Below are 12,754 nucleotides of genomic sequence, written 5' to 3'. Positions count from 1 at the left end.
AGGACATCGACAAGAGTGTCGGGGGAGGGGGGGGGGCTAATGGGAACCAGTGCCTAGCGTTTAGTGGTGTGGTGATGTACTAACAAAATAATAGACATGCCTGCTTTTATGTATACCGCTGATGGCCTATAAGAATTTGACAGTTAGAACACATTATATATTACTTCACATCGAATGCCCGTCACAATTTCCAGAGGTAGCTTTTTTTTTTAAGTGTCTTATTTTATCTGACCGGCAGTCCAAAATCCAGACATATTAATTTTACAATAGTATAAAAGGTAGAATTAGATGTATTTTAGAAGCTGGACCAGAGGATGTTTGGCATTTTTCCCTGATGATGAATTTAAACATTTAATCTTTTACCAAATATTCTGACTGTCAATGAACTGCTTTAGTTTTACAGTCCACTGACTCAGTACTTAGATGGTTCATGTTTCCCTTGAATTATCATCATCATCACTGGTCTTATTACACATAGCATAAAGAGAAGTTATATTTCTCTTTAAGCCCTGACTCATAGCTGCACAAATACTAAACAACTCTAAATTTAAAAAAGCAGCTCATCCTTCTTGAACAAAGTGAATTGTAAACAACTGTTTGTCAGCCCACTTGCTGCCGTTGGTTGAATGGGACCACTTCAGTGTTTTGTTTGGCAGAACCTCAGCAGGTGGTCCAGCCAACAATCTATTGTCAGCTGTTGCATGTGAACTATGAGATTCACATTTTGTATTCTGTGCCTTTAAAAGCTCATTTTAAACATGTCTAATGTGAAAACAATGGGAACCAAGAGAGCTACTGCAGCTGTTAGGGATACATTTAAATGTAATATTTGTTTTTAAGACCCAAGTGCATTACCTCAGTGGCTGGGAGGATATGAGCGTGTCTGCATTAAGGTGCTTCTTTGTTTTGTCTAGAATTTATTGTTTCTTTTCTCTCAGTATGTTAGAAAAGTATGAACAAAAAAGTGAGAAAGGAGTGACTGTTTTAACTGCTGCAGATTAACCTCTATTCATACACTACAGCTAAGCACTGCATGTTAATCTAGTTATTCTAGTCCTGGTGAACACGCTGTGCACTGACACAAACACTCAGCTGAATGACAATCTTTTTTAAAAGCACAAAATCAAATTACTTTAAAAATCAACCATGTTAAACTGTATGTCAATAAGCAAAATTATCTTGGTGGAAAAGTCTTCCAGGAATGTTTTGGTTGCGGGACAATCACCTGTGAATTTCGTGCTCGGCTGGAGGAGTAAATCTTGTTATGTAATGTGCAGTCACAGACCAGGAGTATTGAAACTGACTAGTGTGTCTGACTTCACATGTTGTTTTTGACAATACAAATAAGACTCACCTTACCCTTCTACCTTTGGAGCCATTATTGAACATTAAAAGGAACAGAAGTTACAGCAATTATCAGATGTATTATAAACAGCACATGACTTATAACCAACACTTATATTTTCAGTGGCAGACGCCTTTTTACTGCACACTCCTCCAGACGATCTGAAATACATCTAAACTTTTTAAACGTTTTAAAAAATACCGACGGGTTCAAAATAACATTTCTGTGCTGAACAAATCACAGGATTTAAAATATCAAACAACGTCCATCAAAAATCTTTAAACATAAAATGTATTCTACAGTATGTGTATTATGAGCCACTGTGTAACCACAATGTTGGGAGACTTTTTTGATGAACTATGGCCAGAATATAGAGACATGAATCACTTGAATTTTACTGGTGATGTATAAATACTAGGAAATTATAAAATAATATTTTAAATCCACATGCTGCATTTAGGTATCCAGGCACTAAGTCCCTGAGTCACAATGTGTCTTATGTGTGGTGCCACTTCCCACATTCATGCTATTCCTCTGTGCTCTTTCTTTTTCCGGTCACTCTATACCTGGACTATGCTATCTATATATGTCCTGTTCCCTTCACATTTCTCACAGTCCCTCTCTCTGTCTCCCTGTCTCTGTCATTCTCTCTCCTTCCAGCTTCCTGGTTTCCAATTAATCCCATTACCGTCAGAGAAATGCTGAACCGCAACATAGCCAACAGAAAGAAAATGATGGGATGGGACACTTTAAAGCAGACAGGGGTGGAAGAAAAAAAAGAGAGAGTGGACGCAAGAGACAGGGCAGTGTAGAGGGATGACCACAGACACCAACAGCTGAGCAGGACAGACAGGCAGGATCAACTACATGCAACACACGCATTCAAACACAAATCAGGGGACAATGGACTACCACTGACCTGCCCCCCCCTCCTCCCACCCACACTCCCCCTTTTTAACTAGCCTGTCTTCCCCCTGCATAGAAACTATCTATGCTTTCTTCATGTTTAGCCTTTCCTTTCGCTAAAACCTCACGTCCCTCTGTTGACCCCTTTCTGTGTTTTGTTCTCGTTCTGCCAACTATCCTTTATCACATTTCAGCAGGCTGGGTGCAGTCTGGTCTCTTACCCCGTTAACTAGTGAGGGGAGTCCATGGTCAGCAGCTCTTTCCACCAGCCAAACCCTCATCCACTGAAGTCATCCACTTGCCCCGTTCACCAGAGCTTAGTCCGTTGTCTCGGCTCCCTCTCTCTTACACACACACACACACACACACGCACACACACGCGCGCGCACACACACACACACACACACAACACACAGGTGTTCCCTTCAAAGAGAGGAGGGGGGGAGTAAGCGTCGGAATAGTCCAAAGGGTGAGCCCCTGGTAGTGGTATCGTCCAAAGAGAGGCAGAGGAGCGGAGCAGGATGTATCGTTCACTTTAAAACACTGCACCGGCTGCCTGGCTTTCCCTGACTGCAACTGTCTCTCTCTCTCTCTCTCTCTCACACACACACACACACACACACACACACACACACACACACACACACACACAAACACAAGACTGCACCTCCTAACACCCCTCACACACTTTCCCCTCTGGCTCACTGGCTCGCCGACTGACTGGCATTCACGCAGTGAGAGCTCTGATCAGGCAACAGTTGTTAGATTCACGGCCCCTCCTCCCCTTGTAGGCTGTTGCTTAGCAACTGGCTTCTGTGGGCGGGGCTTGTGAGAGTTCTCACATTGCTGCACACTCCGCTCTCAGCTGCCGCCTACTCAGGCTATATTTGCATATGAAGCCCTGCCTGTCTGCCTCTGCTGAAGAGGAGGCCGGTGCATGTGTGGGCTGTAAAGAGGGGGAGGAAGGTGACTTTTGTCACTAAAACTGAAACAGTCTGTCTTCAGTGATGTAGCAGATTCCAAAAGATAGGTCAAAGAGAAAAGATGCACTGGTTAGTCACAATGGGAAATATAGAAAAGCATGAATCATGAAGCATTATAGAGAAGGAGATGGCAAGGGAGAAGTTGAAGTAGAGGTATTTGTTAACTTGGTTAAGTTAAAACATGTATAAATATCACTTGTATCTGTAATAGTAAAAAGAGGAAAAGACAGCAGTTTGGCTGCATGATTGAAAAGCTTAGAGTTGAAACAATTACTTGATTAATTGTTAAAAAGGAATTCACAACTCTTTAATTCTGTCATTTAATCAACAACAAAAAAGCTTCTCCAGTGTGAATAGTTGCTGGTTAGTCTTCTGTGTTAACTCAATACTGGTTGAATGGTGACTTACATGTTTGCAGTTATTTTATTAGATCATATGATTTAAAGCTGACTGAGCTCACATCTCTTTTGAAATCCTTTCAAAAATGCATGGTGGTCAATCTACACATAAAGCTGTTTTTCTTGATTCCTGAAAAGTTGGTTGTTGGCTTTAATTAATCAGTAACACCAATATCACTAGAAGGGCACACAGACAGTATAACCTCTGCCAAGGCCAACAGTCCACTCCTGTTTGATATGCAAAAACTGTGGCAACATTACAATTTTACCAGTTTCAGTTATGTGTTTTAAGTAATGTTACGTTTAAAGTGACGTTTCATTGTAATTTTACTCATTTTGGCGCTAACGTAACAAATTACTTTCTTAAATAATGCAGTTATATAAAGAGTAAGAGACAACTACAGACTATAGCAGACAAATGCTGTCTATTACCCCAAGTTCTTGCTTGCCTTTGTCCAGACAAGCTCCAAAAACTAATCGGTTGTTCCTTGCCCCACGCAACACCATTAACAACGTTTCTTGAAAATTGGGATACTTGTTTTCCTGTAGTATTGCTGCCAAACAAACAAACAAACAACTGCATCAAAAACACAACTTCCTTGGCCGAGGTGATAACATGTACATATCGTTTTTCATTTGATTTTCAGAACTGATGAAGGGAAATTCCAAATACCCATTACATCAAACAAAGAAACTATTTGTTTCTGCTTTGCCTACATTTTTAAATAGTTTCACAGAACTGTGGGTAATTTATTCTTCAAATAGTCAACAGAGTTTGTATGTAAATGCAGGGAAATATTCTAAGTGGACTCCCCTCAACATTAGTCTTGTTTTCATTTTAAACTCTTATCTCAGCTCCAGAGGGAATTTCAATTATTCTTTCAGGTTCCACTCCTACTTTATACTCCTCTCTTATATCTTTTAAATTGTTCCTGTTGGAGCCGGATACTGCCACAGACTCTCTTATCAGAGTCAAGGATACAGAAAGGAGTTGAAGTCAGCACTGAAGGGCTTCTAATTAGAGTTTTACAAGTGGGATTGTCCTGTTGGCTGCTCTTGTTTGGTGGTGTATGTCCTAAATTTGAGCAATCTTGCATTCAGAATCAACTTGTTTTAAAGACGGTTGGTATCGTTAGAGAAAAGTGTGGCCGGACTTTATTGTATAGTTTCTAATATTATATGATCATAATATCAAACTTCTTTACACCCCACATCGATCACAACATGACTACAGGATCATGTGGTTATTACCAAGATATGTCAGCAGACAGTGTGCTGTACACTTACTGCAGGCTTAACTTAGATAGATCATGTTCATGTGAAGCTATTCTTTTTCATGAAAGGAAGTTGATCTGGTTTTAGTTATGCTGCATTATTTTGCTCAAATCAACAACCCAAATGATGATCCGCTTTCTTTTAATATTGTTTTCTGAGAACTTCCCTTGGCTGGTATTTTGCTATTGTCCTACTTACATTTGAAGGACCAGTTCCCCATGCTGTGAAAACATAAATCAAACACTCTACTACCTCCACAATAAATCCCCTCAGGTCTCTGTGCTACTTGAAACAAAATCAGACAGATGATAGCTTCTGTGTCTCTTTTTAATGCTGCATTTGTGCCTTTGTTTTCACACAAACATCAGTTTACACCATGTTGTCAATAGCGTGATGATGAAGCCGCTTACTTTCTGCGTATCTGCTTCTGTTTGTGTGGTGTTAGCTTAGGTTTCACCACTTCATGTTTTGTCCCAGGACCTAGACTTAGCGGCCCTTGGCAAGAGCTGATGGCAGCCGAGCCAAAACTTCATCCTGCTAAAATTACAAGGAAATGTCAGTGAACCTATTACCTTCTCACTATCGCTCCACATCTCCCCCCGCCTGTTGACATATTTTCAGCATTTCAGTGTGAATTTCATGAGTCATATTTTGCCTCTCTCTCTGTCAGAGAACCATATCTGCCTGAGTCCTGATGCTTGATGTAACTAGTTTTATGCTAATGGCATGATGAGGGAAAAAAAGGGAGAGGTGGTGAGAAAGATGAAGAGGAGGAAAGAGATATGATCCAATCTGAGAGCTGAATAAAACCTAATTATGTGGAAAGGAATGCACCCTTCCTACAGCCTCCTTTCTCTCTCTCTTGCTCTCTAGCTCTGTTTCTCCTTCAGTTCTCAAAGATGTTGGCAGTGGCTCGGCCAATGGCCTGTGGCTATTTGTTTATATGCAATTTGTCGGAGGGTTGGCCCCTTTTCCCCCTTTTCCCCTTTTCAAAGAAGCCATTTACAATTCTATTCATGTCTACCTGCCTCATTCAAATGGCAACACAGTTATGGACCAAAGGTTTGGCTTTTACTTCATCCTTTCACAAAGTGTTAACAGTTATTTTAATGCTATTTAGAGAGGGGAAGAGAGAGGACAACATTTTTACATCAGCTTCTGCAGCCGTGTATAATGGAGTGAAGGGAGGTGCAGTTGAGGAGTCTGCATTGTACTCCTCATAGATGAATGAACACCAGACTAAAGCGAACACAAACAGACCATCACACACACATACCCCTAAGTGCATTCTCACATAAGGTAGTAATAAAACATTAAAAAAAAAACACACACACAAACCTAACAAATGTGTATGTTGCAGAGTTCAGCTGAAACAGGTCTGTGGGGATTCTCAACCAGCTGCTGAGGTTCGCAATGCAGCAAGACGAATGACAGAAACATAGAGGGTGGGGGTAGAGACAGATAGAGCGAGTGAGGTAGAGTCTCCACAGAGTCAGAGAGGAAATGGAGAGCAGAAAAAGCTCACAAGAAGTAAAGGAGGCAGGGATAGTCTTTAGGGGGGCAGTAGGCTGGTAGGCTGCTTATTTCAGCCGAGTGTGGTGAATGCAAATAACTCTGTTGCTACTTCTAGAAACACAGAGCTTTGAATGAATGAGAAACAAAACACACAGATTAATGTGCACAGCTGCATACTGTGAGATTGAAATTTAGTCCACAGGTGAAAAACAACAGACCATTTTGCCCAACAGTGTCCTTTAATAGCTTCGTCACAACAGCCTTGGGTATTCAACACTATATACTGCACTTGATTCTCCAGTCTACTGATTTCCTTTAGAGCTGCTGCTCCTGATAATGTCCATAACCCCAGTCTGAATCATCACATGGATGATGAAGTTACTGGACTGTGCCGCATTCACATTTTGGATTTTTAATAGTATATCATTTCTACCATAATTGATCACGACACATTGTTTGAAATTCTACTCTTTAAATATGATAATTATCCTCTATCATTATGCAGGATTGGGGTTTTGAGGAGTATATTATATAGAGGCTGAGATTTGACAACATGCAACCACTTACATGCGCCTTTTTGAGATTCACTTTGATGAAAATGCTGGCAGTGAAGTCGGTGTGAAGAAAGAGTCAGACAGAGCGTGAGTGAGCGGCGTAGAGAGGAATTAAAAGCGCGGAAATCTGCTGCATCATTTCTTTTGTTATCTTGGCCTGATAGAAAAGTGAGACCATGAGTAACTGAGTCTTAGTCCATGGGCAGTGAAAAATGTAGGATATGAATTCGACAGTAAAAAGAAGAGCAAGAGACTGACAGTGGAGAAATACATCTATGTAATTTGACATTTCCATTTGGATTCACTACATTGCTACACAGCATCAGGAGGCAACACACGGAGAGTCTACGCATGCAGAGACACAAGCAAATAACAACAGAGATATGAAAGCACGCTGACTCGCACACAATCCTAAAAGAGTGCACATACATAAAATGTGCCCCAGAGCTGAAAAAAAAATGTGTTGATGATTGATAACGTCATTTGTTTAAGTCATATATTAAAAATAGGAAAATTACATCACAGAGGTCTCTGGGAAGCGGCAATGGACACACTTTAATGTTTAAAAAACTTAATCCAGAAAAGAATGATCAATAATGAAGAAATCCTGCAGTCTTAATGTGTAAAATAATGAGTATACTGTATACCCACATGAGGGATGCAGCAGAGAGATTGTTCATACAGGTATAGCTTCTTATCAGGAAAACCATAAATTTGTACTAACAGAGTACAAACAGCGGTTTAGTATCAGCTTCCTAAAACCTTTTCTTGCACTTAATCAATGCAACACTATACACCACTGCGTGTACAGTGTGACAGACAAAAGTAGTAAAAGGAGTAGCACAGAAAAGAATAGCCCAGCATTGCATAGGCTCATGCAATTCAATCTCCTGCTACAGCAGTAAGGGTTGGTAGCCAAAGGTTTTGCCTTTGAAATATGAACAACTAGGTTTTCACAAAATGAATCTGAAACACAAGTTGAAACACAGATCCAGTGCCACTGAGAATATTCTTTTTTAAATCCTGCAGATCAAATATGTAAAAAATGGGCCATTTCCTACAGCATGACATGTTTATCTATTGGTCATTATATGGCTGCAATGAGTGAAAGCAGGCTAGTGAGCTATGGATGTCTGCAGGGAAAACTAACACGGTTATGGAGGTATTGATTTCCATTCACATGGTGAGAATTCATCTGTTTATGTAAGGGTACGCTCTACTTTGACAGGGTAATGAATGACAGTGTCAAGTGCAAAGTGAGACTCAGACAGATTGCAATTTAGCACAGAAAACAAACGGTTAATTTCAGCAAAATCTAATTTACATCCAGAACAAAAATATATTAAAGTTTAGGAAGTGAATAGTTTACAATTGTGGACAGATGGATTGGACACTCATGGGCCTGTGTGAATATACACACACAATTATTTTGAAAGTATTGCAGCAGCACATATTTTCATATTTTGCCAATTCACATTTGCCGGTAAATAGACATGAAGCTTTGTGACCAAGCAGAGCATCGGGCCCTGTTAGAAATACGCAATTCAGAAATTCAAAGATCTCCATTTTGTTATCTTTGGCGGTACCTATGGTGATAAGAGGTAAATGTAATAAAAGCTTTTGGACTTAACTTGCCAGAGATCCAAACCGTGTCACCTGCCAGATTTAATTACATTTTTCTTTGGATTTACACTTGCTGCACTTGTGTCTGTCATCATCATCAGTCTTTTGTTTGTTTGTCCATCATAACCTTTTATTCACAAAGCTAGCAGAGACTGGAAGAAATTGTACAGCTCTTCTCCTCCTCCTCCTCAATGCACCGCTTCACACACAAGTGATTTGAAGAGCCAGGCTGTTGTAGTTTCTCTTGGGAATGTCGCCACAAACACCCAGCTCATTCAGTTTGTAATACTGCAAGGGCTTTCATCAGTTGGCCACAGGCTCAGTCACCATTGTGTTACCTCATTCTGCCAGAGATAGTGACTTTTCAGCCATTTATGTAAATTCAAATCTTTGGGATTATTGCTTTAAAAAAAACTTTTTAGTTTTTTGTTAAAAAATTATTTTAGTCAAATATGGCTGTTAAGTAACAAATAGGGGCACACCTGTAGCAAACTACCTGCAAAGTTTTCTTTTCTTCCCTCTTTTAAAAAAAAATTTATATGGCGTTTTAAACTTCAAATTCATGTTTATAACAGCTGTTGGGTAACAACAGAACCCAATAACCAAACTGGCATGCGGGTACAGATAATGAATGGATGGATGAATATTTCCATATATCCATTATGTGCAAAATAATACAGGTTATAAGACACATTCCTAAAAGCTGGCGTTTCATCCCTCGGGGCCAATTTCTTGATCAAATCGTAGTAAGATAAGGCAAAATGGAGCTATTGTTGGATGTTTAAAATGTATGAAATATTAGCCAGTGCAATGCTGTGGAGAGCTGAAGTTAATTAGCTTGCAGAGAATAATGTGTAATAATATGTAATGAAGTCTGTTGTCAGGCATGTTCTCTCTATTAAGATAAAACGATCATTGGTAAAAAAAAAAAAAAAAGAAAAAAAAGAGACGTAACTAACACGGAGACTGTTCTCTGTCAGTCTGCTGAGCAGGCTCGACTAACAGGTAACTGACAATAGATCAAAGCCTGATGATCAATACACGGCCTGTCCATCCATCTATCAAATCCCTACCAGACCACTGGGACAGCAGGTGACAGAGGAATCAATGAAGGAGGGAGGAAGATCAAACAGAGGATTTGTGTATGCGAGTTACAAACTAACTCAAAAGTTTGCAACAGCACTTTAAACATAACTTTAAAACCTCTGGTGTGTTTGCAGCTCAGACATCTTTCAGGGCTTCACAAAGATATTCAGGGTTTAATAGAGGCCTTCACTTCCTCTATCAAAAGGTCAAAAGGGTAGGGAGGGTGCAAACCCAGTGGAACAATGCAGCCAAACAATGGGTGCTAATTAGCCTGACAGACAGGAGGGAAAACACTGAACCATGAATTATTTACCAAGGTCATGGAATAAAAGTGCACTTTACAAAGAAATGAACAAACACAAGAGATGCACATTTAGACGTAAACACAGTGGAAATAAAGAATTTGAATTTAACGAATGAAACAATAGAACCAATTGTTTTTTCAGAGCATCAACTCCTCACAGACATGTTTAGTTTTATTACCCACAATGGACACATTTTTTCGATGGTAACAATATTGCGAATCAACATGAAGACCACGATGACTTTCATTTCTTTGTGGTATTTACAGACACACCGACTCAAGCACAAGTGTGTACTGCAGTAACAAAAAGCTAAATACACAGCACTGGAACCGATTCTGAGCTTACCAGCTTAATGATCACAACCGGACATAACTGGTTTAACATGTGATGTACAGCAACACTGTTATATTAGCTATAAAGACAGTTTTCCTTTGTAGTATTATTTTACTTGCAGGTTTAAAGACACCCGCGGGTACCGACGCAGGAAATTGTCAATGGTAGCGATTTACACCGAGACGATTCTTTTCTTTCACTCACAGTTCTCGTTTACGTAGAAAAAAGATCTGAGCAAGCTGAGAGGCTTTTGAGCTTTTTATTGTGTCACCATTGTGACACGGTGGAGGACTCAATTTTATCAAAACATCTGTTGAAACAGTTTGTGGAAGCCTAAACTTCCTTTATGGCCACACTGTAATTCTGAGGTGGAGAAAAAGTGTGAAATTGCCTTGTAAACGTCTTCTTGTAAACACTCTTCACAGCTGGAACAACAATGTTAAGCCACTTCCATTGTGTGTAATGGTGTTACAAAATATAAAAACATGGTGATTTGTAACCCAGAGCAGAAAACAGGCAATAAAACAGTATCATGCTGGATCACGGATAATACATGGAGTCCTTTTTAAATTAATGTACCCTTTGTGTTAAACTGATATCCTAATTTAACTAATATTAATCTAACAAATATTTAACTGAAAACTAATATCTGACTTTTTTTTCTAATCTATCCTGTATTGTGTGATTGCAGTGATTAAATACCTAGATGAATAAAGTTTCATCTCTTTTTTTCAAAATAAGAGAAGATCTAACATCAATATTGTCTCATTGCTCATTTACATGTTATTCAATTTCATGTTTATAAATTTCCCACTCACTTCAAAACAATTAATGATTTATTTTGGCCTTCATCTTCCAGTCGGTTAACTCTCGTACTATGAGTCGCAGTGTATTTGTGGATACGAAAAAAGCAGAAACAGAGAGAAGGAAGCGATGATCCATAACTGAGTACTTGTGACAGCTTTTCTATTCAGTCCACGCATCACAGGATGATCAGCGACCTAATTAAGCAAACAAAAAGAGAGGGAAAAGAGAAAGGAAGAAGAAACAACAAAAAAGTGATGCAGGAGGAAAGAAAAAAATGTGTGGACCAACTGAAGGCCAGTGAGAAAAACTAAGTAGAAAATGGGGATCAAAGAAACAGAAAACTGCAATGAGAGGGGGGGAGTGAGAGGATCTAAAGAGCTAGTGGAGAAAATCAATGATTGGATCAGGCAAGCCCCAAATTATACATGAGCTGCAGAGTGAAAAGAAAGTAAACTTACAAAGTAGAAAGAGGGATGTAACAGGGCTCATGGAGAGGGGTGCAGCCTAGGCTGAATCAACATGGGAAACGCTGGCTCAGATTTGAAGGCAGAGAGGGAACTTGTTGCAAATAATTTAGTTTATGTGTTGAAAAAATAGGAGAAATACCTTTTTTTTTTTCTTTCTCTTTCCAAGGATCGTTCATACTCTGTGTGCTTCGACTACTTCAAGCTGTTTTGTTTTGTATAATCTAACGTGACATGATAACTTGCATCCCAAGTTCAAAGCATCGTTCGTCATAGAAAACTGATCTGAGGGGTAGCAGACAGCTTTCCTTTTTTGTCCTCTTTCAGTAAGCAATGTTTGTCACGAGGTTATTTTTGAACGACAAACTCTCAAGGCTCTTAAATGAATGATCCTATTATTAAATGTAAAATCTAATTTAAACATTTTAATGATTTAAACTATTAACCCAAATAGTTTTGTCAAAAGTGATTGCTGATTTAATTTATTTAGACTGAGCAATCAGATAATCAACAAAAAATGTCAACTATCATGTCGATAGTAAATCCTATCAAACAGCTGAAAATAGACAAAAGTAAAAACACAGAAGAAAAAACATACTCTGCAGGATACGTAAGTGAGACCAAATGATAACAAATGTATTCTGCTTGTCACACTGATTTAACTATTTGACACTTTCCTAATAATATAATAATAGTAATTATTATTATTATTACTTAATAATTACGATATTATTCAGACTCAGTCTGGCAAAATGCTGTCTATGCACAAAACACAGTCGAACTGTTGTGACTGATAGGGTTGTTGAGGGTCATTTATCGGTGAAATTCCTTCTTAATATACATATTTCATACATACATAGAACTTAATGCAATCGTTTTTTGTAACTTTAATGATGTATTTCTAGAGTTTTAAGGCAGTTGGATTGATACGTCAACAGATTCATGTTTACATTTGCAACAGCATACATAATCTGCATGTACGAGTTTGCTTCTGCATTCTGCTGAACAAAGTAACTCTCACCCTTCCTCCTTTATTCACAGACAATCAACAGCTGTGCAAGTTCACAAGTCTGTTCTGTCTTGCAGGCTGTGATGAAAGAGTCGATCCAACAGAAAGAGAAGTAGTTTGGTAATGAACAGCTAAAAGTGATGGCAAAGCT

The 12,754-nt window shown here is 39.0% G+C and overlaps 1 protein-coding gene across 3 annotated transcripts in view; it reads right to left on the bottom strand.

Annotated features, from left to right (window-relative positions):
- rab11fip4b (RAB11 family interacting protein 4 (class II) b) overlaps positions 1 to 12,754 on the bottom strand; it is a 57,146-nt gene that overhangs the window by 25,585 nt on the left and 18,807 nt on the right. The window contains exon 1 of one of the 3 annotated variants that reach the window (XM_069168360.1): positions 2,473 to 2,970. The exons of the other annotated variants lie outside the window; for them this stretch is intronic. Within the exon in view, the coding sequence (XP_069024461.1) occupies positions 2,473 to 2,532 (60 nt within the window). The 5' untranslated portion in view covers positions 2,533 to 2,970. Of the gene's footprint in view, positions 1 to 2,472; positions 2,971 to 12,754 lie in introns of those variants that run through there. 3 annotated transcript variants of the gene reach the window in all.

Source organism: Embiotoca jacksoni, unplaced genomic scaffold, assembly GCF_022577435.1.
Source record: "Embiotoca jacksoni isolate LCO1_2020_lvr unplaced genomic scaffold, fEmbJac1.0.p SCAF_4, whole genome shotgun sequence".
NCBI lineage: Eukaryota > Metazoa > Chordata > Actinopteri > Embiotocidae > Embiotoca > Embiotoca jacksoni.
This window is presented reverse-complemented; position numbering and strand designations above follow the sequence as displayed.